This window comes from Natator depressus, chromosome 5 (assembly GCF_965152275.1).
Source record: "Natator depressus isolate rNatDep1 chromosome 5, rNatDep2.hap1, whole genome shotgun sequence".
Classification (NCBI taxonomy): domain Eukaryota; kingdom Metazoa; phylum Chordata; order Testudines; family Cheloniidae; genus Natator; species Natator depressus.
The window spans coordinates 35736404-35753729 of NC_134238.1; the positions used below are offsets into that span (position 1 = coordinate 35736404).

The following is a 17326-nucleotide window of genomic DNA, read 5'->3' on the forward strand; positions in this document are numbered from 1 at the left end:
TCTGTCTTTGAACACTTTTTTTTTTTTTTTTGAATGGGCTTGGCCGTAAATACAACACCACAAGACTTTGATGCTGCAATTCTCTTTTGTCTCAAATCATAAATCCGTGGTGGAATAATCTAGCAAAATGAAAGGGTGACATGTGTCTTTGTAACATAAATAAGCTGGGTCTGCAGAGAGCGGTAGGTCAGGAGCATAAGCAGGTGTACTGCAGAATCAAATGAACATTACATTACTGGACCAGAGGCAGCGAGTCTCTTTCTGGTAGCTGTTAACCAAATCCATCAATAGTTAACTGCTAGGATTATTAAGGGATCATACAGTTTATTTTAAAACAGACTGGTTAGCAATTGGTGATATACTTACGTTCATGTACACTTATGAAGTGCTAGCCAGAATGATGCCATTTAGAAAGGAAAGGTGATCTCCATTTTGAAGCAGACACGGGGAATGCATTTGAGGCCTTGTTAATAATATTACTTATTGGCTTCATCACCATGATGCTCCCTTTTTTTTGCTGAGGCCCTCTTTACAAAATGGAGAATCACCCTCCACCCCAGGGCATGCGTTTCTTAAGCCAGTGCTGGCACAAATTATTCTTGGAAATATTTCAACCTAACTTATTTTTATTCTATCTTGGATCAATTTTAAAGACTCATTCTTTAACTATATATAGTAAAAGCTATTCTTGCTTGTCAGATAAACAATATTTTGCCCAGCATGCTTGCCATCAGGTTATTTTTACCACTGGGGCTTTATGTATAAATTTAGAACACGTCTGGAATTAACACAACATCATTCTTTGAAATATTCAAAACTGCTTTAAAAATAGGATTTGTGTTTCACAAACCGTATTCCATTTTGTAGAAATGCATTTCAGAACTTGCCTTATTTGTTACTTTCTATGGAGTGTGAAAGATGGATGTATATTTCAAGGTACTCGGTTATGGAGGAAGATTTCAAAGAATTCCGAAAAGATTGTCTTGTAGGCAGGGAAGCCCCATGAATTCCATGATTCTGCAGTAGTAGAATCTAACCCTTGCCACAGAACTGTGATCTAGAATTTTAAGGCTTCTAGCACTTATGGCTGTGAAGAAAAACTTTGCAAAGAGCCTGAAACAACAGCTTTAAGGAATGTGTGATCTGTTTCATTTATCTCATTGGAGTTTTGGCTTTGAAACCTAATGACTATTATTATTATTATTATTATTATTTGTATTAGCATATTTATGGACCAGGACCCCATTATGCTGGGTGTTGTACATATACAGAACAAGAAGATGGTGCCTGATCCAATTACAATTTAAGAATAAGAAAATAGATGGAAATGGACTTAACTGTTTAACTGGCGGGGCCAGCTCCAGCTTTTTTGCCTCCCCAAGCGGCGGAAAAAAACAAACAAACCCGATTGAGCTGCTGCCGACGTGCCGCCAAAGTGGAAGGGAAGGAATGAAGGACCCGCTGCCGAATTGCCGCCTAAGACCCGGATGTGTCGCCCCAATAACTAAGACCCAATAATGTGCCGCCCCTTTCTATTGGCCGCCCCAGGCACCTGTTTCCTTCGCTGGTGCCTGAAGCCGGCCCTGTTAACCGGTGATCTTTTTATCAGAAACATCCATCTAAAGTGCTGATCTCATGATCCCTAACTACCGCCCACACCTACCTGGTGTCAAAAGCCCCAAAATCTCCTGGTTTTCCCCTGACAGCTTCTACAATGGAAACCTGCATTTGCATTACAAAATCCTGCAGCATATGGAAAGTGAAGTTTTGGGCATCATAAAACTAAATGTAATATCAAAGGAAATAATTCAAGGAGTATTGTACTCGTATTGTCATTTTTTTATATTTAGTTCAATAAAACCCAATATTTTTATCTATGTGAAGTTGCAACAGAATCTCAAATCTGCTGCACTGGAGAGCTGTAGAATCTAGGTGGCTTGCTAAAGAATTCAGGTCAAGCTTGGTGCAGTGTATATGGGGCCTTAATTATATTTTAAAGCCTTTACTGTGTTCCTTGATACTTTAATCTTAAAGAGAGTTCAAGTTTAGCATATACTCACTGGACGCAAAGCAACTTGTCCTGGGCATTGAGTTGGCAGTAGTGTCATATTATTATCCATCTCATAGAGAGGAAACTGAAGTCTTTTTCTATAACAATTTTCACAGTTTAAAGTTGCCTGTAAATACAGTTAGCAGGTAAATCAAATCAGACCACTGGATGTGAAATAGTTTCCTATAGCTTTCTCTTAAACAAAATTAATTAAAGCCTCTTTCTATAAGTCAGGAAAGAACTCCCTCAACAAGTGAAATACATCCCAGGTGCTGGAATAGTTATTAACACCCCATCCAGTTATGTAATACACCCACTTGAATACCAAGAGTATTCTGCAAACTAATAGCCCACATTAATTCCTGGTGTGACTCCAACTGAAATCAATGACGTTACACCAGTGATGAATTTGGATCAATGATTTTAACAATTGTGTATTCAGCTGTATATTAAGGCAAAACACTTTGCACAGGAAGCAAACCCAACCAGCAAAACAGTAGAATGTGACTTGTTGCCTTTTTTTTGGGAGGGGGAGAGTTGAGGGGGAGGGGAGAGGAGAGGAGGGGAGGGGAAAGGGATTGAAAAATAGAAGAACAGGAAACTTTCTTGTCTTGAATTGGAAGGAAAAACGGTCCTAGGGCATTTTTTGTTCCATTCCAATTTTGAATCTAAGAACTGAGGGGAAGATGGGCTGGGTATGCGGGAGTGCAGGAGGAGAGACTGCACACCGAAATCCAATCACCCATTTCTGATTTTAGATTCAAAATATGACACTTCCAATATTAGAGTGAAAGGCACTGGGGACAGACTGTGTCGCTCCAAGATATAGTTCGCTCTTGATATGCTTGTAGTAGTTAATGGAGCGGTTTTTTACTCTACTAGGTGTACCAGGAGTCATCCAAAGCCAGAACAATCAGTGAAATGTGAATGAGACCAGAATACAAGGAACTCCAGTTGAGAAGTATAAAACCTGAATAGCCGCATTCCAAGTCATCACTATGCCATAAGGGTCCACTGGATGCCAGTTAGTCATTCCCTCCCCTCTCTGCCAACAGAGGGAGGGAGTGTGTGTGTGTGTGTGTGTGTGTGTGTGTGTGTGTTGATTCTAACAGATGGAGAGGGAGGAGGAACAGGGGCTCCAGGTGAGGATGTGAAGATTAAAGGACCTAGATCTGGGACAGTAAAGACAGGAAGTGTTGAGATAGTGTCAAGATTTGAGGAGTCTGTATGTACAATTTATGAATTCTGGTTGATGTTATGAAGTCGTTGTTATGAAAGTGTTGTGTTGTGGAATGCCTCTGTTTGGACGTGAAATCCACCATTTGCTGACAAGGACTGGAGAACATCTCTGCCAGACCACAGATAATAGTTAGTAGTTAAACCTGAAATGGTTTAACTTCCCTTGAGACAATGGATTCGTTAAAGCTGGAAAAAGCTAGTTCTTCCAACTGCACGGGCTGGAAGGGGAAGTGGAAAATCCACAGGAACAGAATGCAGAAACTAGGTGTTAGTGGGTTGATCAGATTTATATGTCCCCCCACCAGGACAAGAACAGGAAGCTTTGAGCAGGAGAGGGGAAGAGATCGGCAGGCTTTTGTAGCAGGGATCCAGATCAACTGTGGGGCCAGCCAAGGGCAGAGGAAACTAGCTGACCTAGAGAAGGCTCCATAAGTCTGAAGAGAAGCCTTGAGAGACAGGAGAAGATCCTGGACACCCCAGAGGACTCTTTCCAAGGCTAAAGAACTCTCTAGAATGTGGAGGAACCTGAGGCAGGGAAATGCATATAGGTGTTTTTTATTTTGTCTGGATCTGTGTGTGTCTCATAATAAGTAAACTGTGATTAAAATCCAGTGTAAAGTTTGTGGCTGCTTTCACTGCCACTTTAACCCTGAAGAGAGAAACTGGAAAGTAGTCACACTTTGGTGGGATTCTGAGGAACATGCTGGCAGTCTTGGAGGAAGTCGTACTACTAGCATCGGGGCCCAGGCAATTGGACTGCAGTGTCTCCACAGCCCAGAGGGGTGTCAGACACAAGGTCTACATCTGGAGTGTGTGCCTAGAGGTCCAAAGCCAGGGACAGGGTCTAAATTCTGTCCAGCCTCAGCAAGCTAAGGGGAAGTGGGAGTTAGTGTTTGGATCCCCTCACAGCAGGAGGAGCTCAGCCAGATCTGTGGCAGGTAGAATATAAACTCCTGGAACCGGGGCCATTAAAGATGTTAGGTGAGGTAAAATTATTATTATTACTATTATGGTAGAAGGCCCATTGTGCTAGGCACTGCACAAACCTGAAGTAATAGACAGTCCCTACCTTGAAAAGCTTACAGTCTAAATAGACAAGACAGATTCAAGATGGGGGTGGGAGGGAAAGGAAAGAACACACAAGCAGAACAAATAGAGTGATGGTTTGCAAATAGCATGTTTGTGATGCATTTTTGGGGGGAGTGGGATGTGTTCGGTGTTATACAAACGTAATAAATGACAGCCCCTTTATGTTTCAAAAGTGCCTGGCACGTTGTAGGCACAACTGAGAACTAAATAGTGCTAAACTTGCAGTGGGTTGGCCTGTGGGTTTAGTGGAAGGGAAGGGGCATGCAGAGCTGCTGTAACCCCTGTCTCCAGTCCTGCTGTCTCCTACTGCCAGACCTACCCTCTCATGGACCCTGTTCGTTCCACAGCATGTATGGTAGAGGTCCCGTGAGGTCTGGAAGAGAATGCCGTTGGTCTAACAATCCCGGCATTCATACATGCCCACCCAGGTCCACTGGGCTTTGTTACCCTCCTCTCATGGAAGCTGAGAGCAGCTCAAAGACTTTGACATCTAATGAACTTTGTCTAATTTTAAAGGTTTTCAGTGACTATATCCTGGCTTTTGTGCTACAACCGCACTATCGTTGAGTAATGCTGATAATTTTATATTCAAGGAAACTAAATAATGATTTCTTTGCTCAGAGTGGCTTTTCTTACAATACATGAACTATTTCTGACTTCAGAGCAGATTAAAGTAACTGGTTGCTCATTTTTGTGGCTAGGAAACCCCTTCATCTTCACTATTTGCCCAGTTTGTGACTTGAAGACATTGCCAAATGTTAAAACACTGGTATTTGAGGGACTTGAAATGTCTAATTTCAGCCTAATAAGAAGCTCCAGACCTTTCACTAAAGTGCTCCAAATCAACACACTTCAGTTTAGGCAGTATAATGAGAGCAGACGGCTCTAATAAACTGAAGTGTCCAGTTACGGAAAGTCTTCTATTAATGGGAATTTCCAGAGCTCATAGCAATGGGGCTACAGGACAAACAACAATAACACTTTACACGTTGATAGCACCTTTCATCCGCTGTTACAACAATAGGTATTTCCCCTCCCCCATTTTTACAGCCAGGGGAACTGAAGCACAGCACAGTTAAATGCCATTTCCAAGGTGTATCAGTGAAGCAGTAGCAGAGTTAGGAATAGACTGCAGGTCTCCTGACTCCCAGCCTCTGCATCTCCCTGTGACTCTTTCCCTAGCTTCCTTTTGCAGTTCTGAGTGTGTCCAGTTTTTGTATTCCGTTCCCCCTTTCAGAACTGGACGCAGCACAAAGAGGTAAGAAATGCTAGCAATGGGCTGACTGTCATGCATCTGATTTTCCCATGGCTCTTCACTTTGTGTAGTTATGTACACCGCTGCAAAGCCAGTGTAAGACCCCATCATTCTGATTCGGTTTTACACCCCCCTTTGTACTCATTTTGCACAAGTGAGTGTAGTAAATGATTAGGCACCACATGGGACAATGGTGAATCAGGCCCCACATCCTGATTAATGGGGAAAGAACCTCAAAAGGTTTGTTCAGATAAACATTCACAAGTTTATTCGATACTCACTCAAATATCCTAGGTCTAGACTCTGGGCGGCTATCCCATGGGAACAGGCTTCCTGGCAAGCTTTTTGGTACTTCCAGCCATCAGCAATGTTTGAAATGCAGCACAAATAGCTTTTCCCAAGCTTTTCTTTCTACAACTGGCCCTGGCCAAGACAAGAGCACAGCAGCCTGAAAATTCAGAGTGCAAATGCACAGTGAGCATGAGTGAATTCAAGTGCATGTAGAAAAGGTATTGTTAAATAGCTGCTTCTCAGAAAGAGACGGAACAATGGGGTGGAGAAGGGGTGATCAGATGAATGTGGGAAGGCTATTCCCAATGAAAGGTGCTGTCCCACCACTCCAGCATAACTGCCTTTCTTCCTTCTGCTGTGTAGGCAATGAACTCCACATGGCTGGGTGGGTGTGTCCCCAAGGCCAGGTTGGAAGAACTGGGGAATTGCTGCTCTGTGCACTCCCCTAAATCATTCTAACTCGCTGCTCTTCCGAACAGCCAGAAACCTCCCTACAGCTTTTCTGCTCCAGGGAGGGGGATGGGCAGGTTCAGAAAGAGCGTCACATTGTGGACACGAGGCAAAGACTAGACTCTCTTGACAATGTGGTCTACCACCGGGGATGATGTGAAAAGCGGCAATGCCTCATGAGTCACAGACCTGCCATTCCCTTCCATGACTTTCAATGTGTGAAGAGGAGAATGTTGACAAATGTCTTGCTTAGATTATTAGGATAATTAATAATAATAAATGTCTTGCTTAGATTCTAAGCTCTTTGGGGCAAGGACCATCATTTTGTTTTGTTTATATAGCACCTACCACAGTGGGGTCCTGATCCATGACGGGGGGTCCTAAGCACTACCAAAAACACTAATAAAGAATATTAACAATGGCGATTAGCTACCTAATAGCCCTTTTTTTCTACAGAGCCACCACCACTCCCTCCATTATGAAAGACTGAACTGAAAAAATCAATTGCCTTTATTGAACTTTCTTGGCTGTGTGTGTGTTTGGGGGCGGGAGGGTGTGTTCACTGTGTTTTTGAAAGACTGAAACTGTGTGCAATTTATACAATGACATAATTTTAAATCCTTTGATAGCTCTTAGAATTTAGAGATGGAAAAGATGCATATAATTAATTCCCAGGGATTAATGCAAGAACAATTGGATGGGATGAGGTGGCACTATAAGTTATTCACTAGCTGTTGGTAAAGGGTGTAAAATTTGCAAAAAAAAAATAAATAAATTAAAAAAAAATTCACTCTTTTGCCTTTCCTTTCCTGTACCCATTTTCCACATGCTATCTTCTCCCACTAATCATGGAATCTGTGGCAGTGACATGAAGCTGTGGCTGCAGGCCTGAAGAAATCGGGTAGGTCTGATTTTAGGAGTGAAAAAGAGGTGATGTTACAGTGTGGTATCTTTAAAAATGAAGTTAATGGCACGAGTCGTCCTTTCTTCTTCTGCAGCTGGCTCCAAAATTCTGATGTGACTTTCCCCTTTGGTATTCCATTATTTTGTTTTAACCTCCCCAACTCCTGCCTTGTTTACTCATGTTAGTATAGCTGAAATGGTCCCCCTGCTGTTTTCATTGTTGTTTTTATTTCCTTTGCTCATTTCAGCAGGCTGTAGCATTTTTTCCCTCTACCTTAAATCTTTTAAGTCAATTATGGAGAACAGAAGAAAGCTGCCACACCTTCTGTTTCTAACCGGAACAAAAAGTCTCCATCCTGTCTTGTTGGGAGAAGGGTAGAACACGCTGAAATTTTCTGGCAGCACTGTAGATTTCCTCTCTATACTTACTCCATTTTCCATACTGGACATGACCATATATGGAAGGCATAGAAAAAGGTGTCGGGGGGGGGGGGCAGGGGAGGAAGAGCATTTATTTTACTAGGGGGCTAGATCATCAGACCCATTAAGTCTGCTTTGCTGTGGCCCCTCAGGTAAAGTTGCCTGATTTAAGCCTGCTATGGCCAGCTAACGATTCTCCTAACATGGAGAAATACCTGGATGGCATAGAACTGCTGTAGCTGGATCTACAGGGCCTCTTTCCAACTCTCATTGCAGGGAATGTGGTCAGGAGGAAGGATATGTGGCTGCAGAGCCTCTGCACTTCAATCATCCACAGCTGCTGGAAGCCCCCCTGGGTGCCCTTGGCTGCTGGTGTAGTTAAGAAAAGCCCTGAGGCTGCACTAAACTATCCCAAGCACCAGTTCCACACAGAATTGGCCACAGGATCAGGGAACTACCCATAGCAACTCTGCACCTTTGCCTCTTGGCTATGCTTGGTGCTTATCAGGTGCAGCAGAGAACATGGTCCAGTGTTTCCAGTTTATGGTGTTTGGCTTTTGACAAATTCTGGATCTGGTTTTTGGAATAAAACTTGTTTGGGGCTGTTTCAAGAAATAGATTTCCTTTAATTATGTAATCCTCCTCCCCTGTTCCTCTCTGGGATGCACTCTTAGGGATAAGCTCCACAGAGAGCTTGGAGACCTCAGGGGCCACCAACTTCATCTACAACAGATGTTTATTTTGGTAAATTCTTAGTGGTTTTAACTTAAGATGGGAAAAACCCACCATATAAACAGTCTTATGCACTAGTTCTCTCTCTTATACTTGGAGTGCAAGTTCTTTGGGGCGAGGATTCTCTCTCCATTACATGTCTGTATGGTGGCTAGCACAATGGGGTCCTGATCCCTGAGTGGTAGCCTCTAGATGCTGCCCAAGTACAAATGATTAATAAACTAGTCACCAACAAGTCCATCTTGTGTATGAAAGAATGTAGAAAATAAATTTTAAAAAGCAAAGTAGTGGTCCTTTCCCCAGTACAATCTAAGAGCCTGCCGTGACTGGAATTGTGCCAGGCTGCTGTATGGCAGGTTCAAGGAATCCCCACCCAGCCAGAATCTAAGGAAGTAAAGTAGCCCCCATTAGCTTAATATCTAAGCACTTTACAACCTTCAGTGTATTTATCCTGACAACATCCCTGTGAGAGGGGGAAGTGCTGTTATCCCATTTTTACATATGTGGAACTGAGGCCCAGATATACAAAGGTATTTAGGCACCCAACTCTCATTGAAATAATATCTCCAAGGATCTGGGTTCGAGAGACTAAGGGACTCACCCACGATCACACAGGAAGTCTACATCAGATCAGTGAACTGAACCTGTTGCCCAAGTCCCAAGCTAGCAACCTAATGCCTAGACATTCCTTCCTCCCAGAAAGAAAAGGAGTACTTGTGGCACCTTAGAGACTAACCAATTTATTTGAGCATAAGCTTTCATGAGCTACAGCTCACTTCATCGGATGCATAAAGTGGAAAGTACAGTGAGGAGATTTTATATACACACAGACCATGTAAGTAGTTTACAATCCCTGTTATTTAGCATTACCGTGTACAAGGTGCATCTTAGAAGACGACAAATGATTGTAAGTGTATTCAGTCAAAATGATCTCTAAGTACAACTTTGGTGAACTTGGGCTGAGTTGCAGGGAAATTGTCAGGTTTTGGATTCTGATGAGAGAGTTTTAGCTCCGTTGCCAACAGGCATATGTAACCACTATTCAGTGAGTGTTTTATACATCTACTTCTGTGTCTGATCCAGACATGAGCGAAATTTGCTACAGCTTCTAGCTTCAGTTCAAGTTGCAAGGGCCTATGGTTTTAGCCTTAGAGGTCCTAGGTTCAATCTCTGGGGATGAACCAAAAGGCCAGTTATTACACAGACTGGAATGTTCACAGCCCAATGAGTGATTGTCTGGATGTAATCATAAACCCCCACAATGACTGCTCTGATGTGGATTCTTTCTGCACATTGAGGAAAGATTCAAAGCAGCCACATCCTCCCCAGCCTAAAGATGATGTTATGCAACCATTAGACTTTCATTTGGGGAAGGATACTCAGATCATTAATTTCATTTGTGTTCCTTTAAGAGCACAGGAAACTACCCTTTGGAATACTGACTCTTACCACTTCTAACATCAGACATGGAAACTTCACTAGATGGAAGAATTTGCTCAATTTAACCTGTTATACAGACACTGTTTACAGATTTTATTGGAGTTAGGGTGTTTGCATGCTCTGGCATCTTCTCTATTCTGCACCTTCAACAAAGCCTCTCATTTGATTGAGCCTCTATCTCAGGAGAGCTGGATAGAAATCTTGGCTTGAAAGCACTGGAAGATCCATTTTTTACCACTTCTCTACCCAAAGGGTTTAAGAATAGATCCCATATCCTGTGCCTGGCAGCATATCATACTATTGTTAATAGCTTTGCTGGGCATGTAACTAGGGCAGGGGTTCTCAAACTTCATTGCACTGTGACCCCCTTTCTAACAAAAATTACTACATGACCCCAGGAGGGGGTGCTGAAGCCTAAGCCCAAAGGCTTCAGCTCTAGGCCCCAGAAAGTCTAAACCAGCCCTGATGACCCCCTTAAAATAGGGTCATGACCCACTTTGGGGTCCTAAACCACAGTTTGAGAATTATTGAACTAGGGCAACTTTGTACTTGGCTGGTAATATATGGTCAGAATAAAAAGGGCCAGCAAGATTTTCATATACCTTGGAATACATCTTGGTCCTAACTTGCTTGTTTAAGATCACATTAAAGAATGAGAAGTGTGTTCCATGTTTTTAAAATAAGCTAGAAAAAATTCTTGAAGAGTTCCTATGGCTGCAAGATGCCAGCATACTGGGAGCAGACAAAGCTTGGGATAAAGTAGTATGGGGGTATTTGAAGTAGTGAAACCACAAGAAATGCATAAATAATTCTTTAGTATTCCAGCTGCAGAAATGGAAATAGCACCTCATGGCAGATTGATGTATTGCACCGGAACAGAGTGGCCTGGCTTGTCAGCATCTGTGATTAGCAAGATGATTTCATTAGTTTTGTACAAAGCACAGACAGACAGCATCATACATGCAGCAGTACAAAAATAACTGGTTTCTGGACTCCACATCAAAATATGTAATTGTGATTATTTGATACATACTTCATGGGCCAGTATTCAAACATGTGCACATCTCTGGGGACTCAGTTTAGGTACATAAGTCCTGGAAAGCAAATACAAATGTATGCAGTCAAAAATAAGGGAGAAATTTTAGGGAAGCAATTACCCTGTTTACATTTTTTCAGGATAGTAGAGTTAGTCTTACCAAAGAGTGCCAGAGTTTATTTGCCACAGGCAAGCAGGTCCTCTGTTTTATACCTGCTCTGTAAGATGGCACCACCAGCAGAAGGGAGGGAAGGTAGCTTCAGTGCTTAATCAGCATTCCTATTGCTTCCTGCAACTTCTGGCTATTTCTTGGAGGTCTCCCACCTAAGCACTCATGCAGCTTAGCTTGTGGTGGTATTCCATAAAATCCCACAAGGTGGTAGAACTGCAGCTCATATAGGGCCTTTCATCAGAGGAGATCCATGCAGTATTCAGGGGATCTCAGCCATAAATGCTCACATTCTTGTTAGGTAGACATCATTTTAGAGTTGGGGAAAGTGCTTCTTTGAACTCAACATTGGAAATATATACACAAATAATTTTTGTAAGCCAAATATGTTTGCAAGCATGAGAATCACATTTTCCTTGGAACTTTGAGGATATTAAGCAAGACTAGGAGCCTGTCTACACACACAAAAATGTTAGTGCTTTAACTATGCTGCTATAGTTACAGTAATTCAACCCCTCTCCCCCCGCTTGTTTGGATGCACTTCTATTGGTATAAAGATGCCTTATACTGGTATAGCTACTATAAAGGAAGAGGAATAAGCTATACTACTATAAGGCACCTGTATGAGTTATACCAATATAACTACATCTACTCAAGGCAGGGGAGTTTTTCTGCTTTAGCTGTTTTGGTAGGAAAAAAACTCTCATCCTTCACCAAAAATTAAATTGGTATAAAAAAAGTAAAAAGAAAAGGAGCACTTGTGGCACCTTAGAGACTAACCAGTTTGTTAGTCTCTAAGGTGCCACAAGTACTCCTTTTCTTTTTTCTTTTTACGAATACAGACTAACACGGCTGTTACTCTGAAACCTATAAAAAAAGTGTGTAGAATAGGCCTAGAGCTGCTCAAAAAAGGTGAAGCCTGTGGAAAAAAGTGAGTCATTTTCCTTCTGTAAAAGTGTCAGAGACTAGATTAATATTTTTTTTGTATAGAGTTTAAAAAGACCAATTTAACACATTTCCTCCCCTCTTCCATTCTATCCCCCCTCCTTTTTTGAGGGGGAGGGGGAAAGGAAGTTTAAAAACCCTAAATATCTTCAAGAATTTTCATTTAAAAAAAAGCCCTTTTTTCAAAAGATGATTTTTTTTAAAATTTTTTTTTATTATTTAAAAGAGTGTTCTAGCCAGCTCTACTGAAGTGAGGTAGCATGGGTAGCGTTTAGCCATGGTGAAGCAGCCTCAATCACAGAGCCAGGCTAGGTCTATGTTTAATAAGGGGAAGTTTTCACATCAAGCAACTATTCCAGAATATTGCTTCTACTGAGGTTTTAAAACCTTCAGTGTTTATATCCTCTATTCTTGGTGGAAATAGGTCCCTGCAGTAATGGGAGGAGGGTTGGATGTTTAGGCAAGGAATATTGTTACTAGAGCCACTCAAAAGCAAAGGCAGTTTCACAAAAAGCTTAAGTACCAGAATATTTCCATGCCAGAGGATTTGAAATGGAACCCCTTTGTTTTCTTGAAATGGAGGTACTTCTCCCCCCCACAAATCTTTTGAATTTGTGGCTTCCTATTTTCTCACATTTGCAACCCACTATACCAAAGTGACTGGTGGGTCTACTTTTTGCTACTCAATGTCTCAAGCCCTCCAACTTTTAAAGAGTGGCAGAGTTCTATTTTGCCTTGCCTGAAGCAAGGAAGTTTTGAAGAGTTACATAGAGGCAAAATAGGGGGGAGGCAACGAACAAAAAAAACCAACCAACTTAACAGTTCTATTGCAGAAAAATTAAAAGAAAGGCAGATTCCGTTTTTGGTTTCACCAGAAAGCTTTTTTTACAAGAAGTTTGTTTTGAAAAGAGGCCTTTCTCGTCTTTTTTTTTTTAAAGTGACTCTCCCTAGCAGTTATCAATAACCTACAGGTTGGACAGCTGAAATAAGGTATTTAAACTAAGTTAGTGGAGTAGGACTGGTAGTTTAGAACAGTGGTTCTGAAAACCGGTCCGCCTTTTGTTCAGGGAAAGCCCCTGCCGGGCCAGACCAGTTTGTTTACCTACCGCGTCCGCAGGTTTGGCCAGTCGCCACAGGTTTGCCGCTGCAGACCAATGGGGGCTGTGGGAAGGGCGGCCAGCACGTCCCTTGGAGCGGCGAACCGTGGCTAGTGGGAGCCACGATTGGCCGAACCTGCGGACGCGGCAGGTAAACAAACTGGTCCGGCCCGGCAGGGGCTTTCCCTGAACAAGTGGCGGACCGGCTTTGCGAACCACTGGTTTAGAATACCGACGACAAACATATGCATGGCTTTGTTATTAACATTGCAATACTACAACTGAATCCATGGGGGTGGGGGGGGGGGAGAAAGAGGGGAGTCCTCTGGCAGCCCCATAGACTTCAATAGCGCTCCATGCAGGCATTGGTGTCCATCTTGTAGAAATAGTTGCATGACTGGGACTAAATGAACACCCTTCCCTTAACCATATGAGCAATATTAAGGGGGCGGGGGGAAGCTGGAACATGATCTTTCTGCTTGATTTTCTTTCAATACCCATTCATTTGTTTTGCAGTAGAGCAGTCAGAAGGAACAATTTATTTTTCAAATTACACACATGTAATAAGCTCTCTCTTGCCTAAATGGTTTCCACTCAGCAGGGGGAAGTCATTCAAGCAGCTAGTTTTAGTTTGTGTGTTGTTTTTTTTTTTTTAACATTAAAGTGACATTAGTAAGTCATGGCAGAAACCCTCCTGTCTCACCTACCAGCACTCTGTTGCCATAACTGTTTGGTTTAAGTGTGATGGCAAGTCATAGTGGACATCAGCCCAGCTGTCTCTTAGCAAAGGAGAGAAGGATCTGCACCTACGAAAGGTATAGATTGTTTTAGACTCTATGAAGTAGCAAGGAGAATTAGTTTAGGGATCTGATATTTAATATTTGGAAGAAATTCAGAAATGAATGGGTATCAATTAAGGTTTTTGCCTACAGTAGAAGAGCTAGGGCAAATTCTTGTGTGTCCTAAAGAAGAGCAGCAGGCTAGGGATGCTACCCACCATTCCAGCAATAATGGAACTGAAATTTCAGGTCCAAGATTTTGCTTAGTCTTTAAACAGTTTCTATGCAGAAGAATGGGCTAGTTCTCAAGTAGGTCAAACCCTTATAACTGTCGGGTGTCCTTTAAAATGTACTAAGCCATTTCAAACTCTGCTCTTTAAAAGGATAGAATTACACTTTAATGCAGTAAGCAGGCATTATATGCTAGTTAAGTGATTTAATAGAGTCCAGCTGCATTTGCTTTATGGGAGGACTTGCAAAACTCCACTCAAAGATTGAAAAGTCCTTCCATTATATAGCTGCTTGTGTCCTGTAAGAAAGCACTAGTCTTTCTAGTCTGAAAGAAGTGTTCTTGACCTTATTAGAGATTAGCCTTTTTATTATTATGCATATTTGAGAATCAGTTTACAGGTTTTTTTGTATAATGGTGTTTAGGAACTAGAAATTTTTGCTACAGTAGATAGTCTCACTGCTAAGGGAATGGTTTGTTCTAGTTGTCAGAACTAACATCAGTGTTCTAAACTATAGCTTAGAAGTATAAAAAACAGCAAACCCATGTTTAGCAACTCCAAATATGCAACATTAACCCATTATCTTGCCACTTAGGCATTTAGCTATAAAACCCAGATGTTTTAGGACACAAAAAAGTGCTTGTTTAGAGATGTTATCAGCCTGTAAGAGACTATTCAGTACTGAATAGTTATTCTGACCCTTACATGTTAGCTTTGATCCATGACTGGAGGACTTTGAACTGCAAAGAAGATAGTAGAATTCACCCAAGCTTCACAAAAGAAGAGCTCTACCAGGTAACCTTTTCCTATCAGTTAGTCACTGCTCTAAAAATTAATAGCAAACAAACTGTTTTCTTTGATAAAGAAATAAAGGAAATGAGTTTGTAGCACTGGATACTAGCCCTTCTAAGAGGAGAGCCCTTAAAGAGGAGAATTAATATAGCTCAATATGGTGGATACATTTTTCTCATGCAGTTGTCTGCTGGGAAGTCCCTTTAAAAACATTTGCAGTGAACAACGGATGGCCCAGATTCATCATACTCCAGTTTGCTGATCCACATTTGTTGGAAAGTGGAGAGAAGCCAAGATGGAGCCACCAATCCAGACAGAGTATTTACCCTCAGGAGGGGCGATGATTTTGATTTTCATAGTACTTGGTGCCAGGGAAGCAATCTCTTTCTGCATCCAGTCAGCAATGCCTGGGTACATGGTGCTGCCCCCGGACAGCACCGTATTGGCATACAGGTCTTTGCAGATGTCCACATCACATTTCACGATAGAGTTGAAGTGAGTCTCATGGATGCTGCAGGATTCCGTGCCCAGGAAGGCTGGCAGGCAAAGGGCCTCAGGGCAGCAGAACCTCTCATTGCTTAAGGTGATCACCTGCCCATCAGGTAGTTCATAGCTCTTCTCTAGTGAAGAGGAGATGGCGGATGTGGCCATTTCCTGCTCAAAATCCAAGGCAACATAGCATAGCTTCTCCTTGACATCACGCACAATCTCCCTCTCAGCTGTGGTGGTGAAGCTGTAGCCTCTCGATCAGGATTTTCATGAGATCGGCCAGGATCTGACTGACTGCCAGGTCTAGCTGGAGACTAGCATAGGGCAGGGCATAGCCCTCATAGATGGGGACCGTGTGGGTAACCCCATCACCAGAGTCCATCGCAATGCCTGTGGTGTGGCCCGAGGCCTAGCACAGCCTGGATAGCCATATACGTAGCTGGTGTGTTGAAGGTCTCAAACATGATCTGAGTCATCTTCTCCCTGTTAGCCTTAGGGGAGCCTCACTAAGCAATAATGGGTGCTCCTCCGGGGCCACCCACAGCTCATTGTAGAAAGTGTGGTGCCAAATCTTCTCCATGTCATCCCAGTTAGTAACAATGCCATATCAATATGGTACTTCAGCATCAGGATACCACACTTACTTTGGGCTTCAGTCCCAACATAGCTGTCCTTCTGGCCCATCCCCATCATCACACCCTGTGACCCTGGTGCCTTGGACACTCCACAATGGAGGGGAACACACTATGGGGGGCATCATCCCCAGCAAACCCAGCCTTGCACTTACCAGAGCCATTGTCCACAACTAGAGCAGCAATCTCTTCATCAGCCATGGCAATTAACAGACAGAGGAAGCAGATTAGTGACTACTAGGAAGATGTTTTCATATTCATTGCTGCTGAAGAAGTAATAAGAGAGGAATGAGCCTCAGTCATATTTAAAGGCAGCTGGGTCTCAGCATGAGCCTGCCCACCAACCTCCCCCACATCTCCCAATAGGAGGATCTTTTGGCAAAACACCATCCCATTGGTTCACTGTTGTGTAGGCTGCCCCCCCCCCCCCCAACGTTCTTGTTAAACCCTGGATTTGTGCTGGAAATGGCCCACCTTGATTATCATACACATTATAAGGAGAGTGGTCACTTTAGATAAGCTATTACCAGCAGGAGAGTGGGTTTATGTGTGTGTGTGGGGGGGGGTTGGGGGTGAGAAAACCTGGATTTGTGCTGGAAATGGCCCAACTTGATTATCATACACATTGTAAGGAGAGTGATCACTTTAGATAAGCTATTACCAGCAGGAGAGTGGGGTGGGAGGAGGTATTTTTTCATGCTTTATGTGTATAAAAAGATCTTCTACACTTTCCACAGTATGCATCCGATGAAGTGAGCTGTAGTTCATGAAAGTTTATGCTCAAATAAATTGGTTAGTCTCTAAGGTGCCACAAGTACTCCTTTTCTTTTTGCGAATACAGACTAACACGGCTGTTACTCTGAAACCTGTCATTATGCAAGGCACTGCATTTAGCCGTATGGAGTGGAAATCTATCAACTGCATGAAAAAACTTGTACAGATACAGAAAGACATCATCTTCCTTTCCAAATGCAAACAGATGGACATCGTACCAAAAGGACTGAAGGTAAAAAATCCATTACAATCTACATACCACACAGACTATGCTGACAGCTTGTGCCACACGCTCTCAAAGAAACTGCGGAACCACCTGATCAACATCCTCTACAGCAAACAGGGAAAGATTAAGAATCAGCTCTCAAAAACGGATACTCTCATAAAAAAACCAACCTGCCACACAAATTTCCTCGTGGCTGGACTTTACTAAAACTAGACAAGCCATTTACAACACACACTTTGCTTCTCTACAAAAGAAAAAGGACGCTAAACTTTCTAAACTACTACATGC

General features: G+C 42.5%; 1 protein-coding gene across 1 annotated transcript; it reads right to left on the reverse strand.

Moving 5' to 3' along the window:
• Positions 1–15120: 15120 nt before the first annotated feature.
• ACTBL2 (actin beta like 2) lies at positions 15121–16239 on the reverse strand. Its single transcript, XM_074953959.1, is given in 7 exon segments — positions 15121–15205; positions 15207–15665; positions 15667–15816; positions 15818–15905; positions 15908–16015; positions 16018–16108; positions 16111–16239. Coding segments are annotated over 7 exon segments (1110 nt in total).
• Between the last annotated feature and the right edge of the window lie 1087 nt (positions 16240–17326).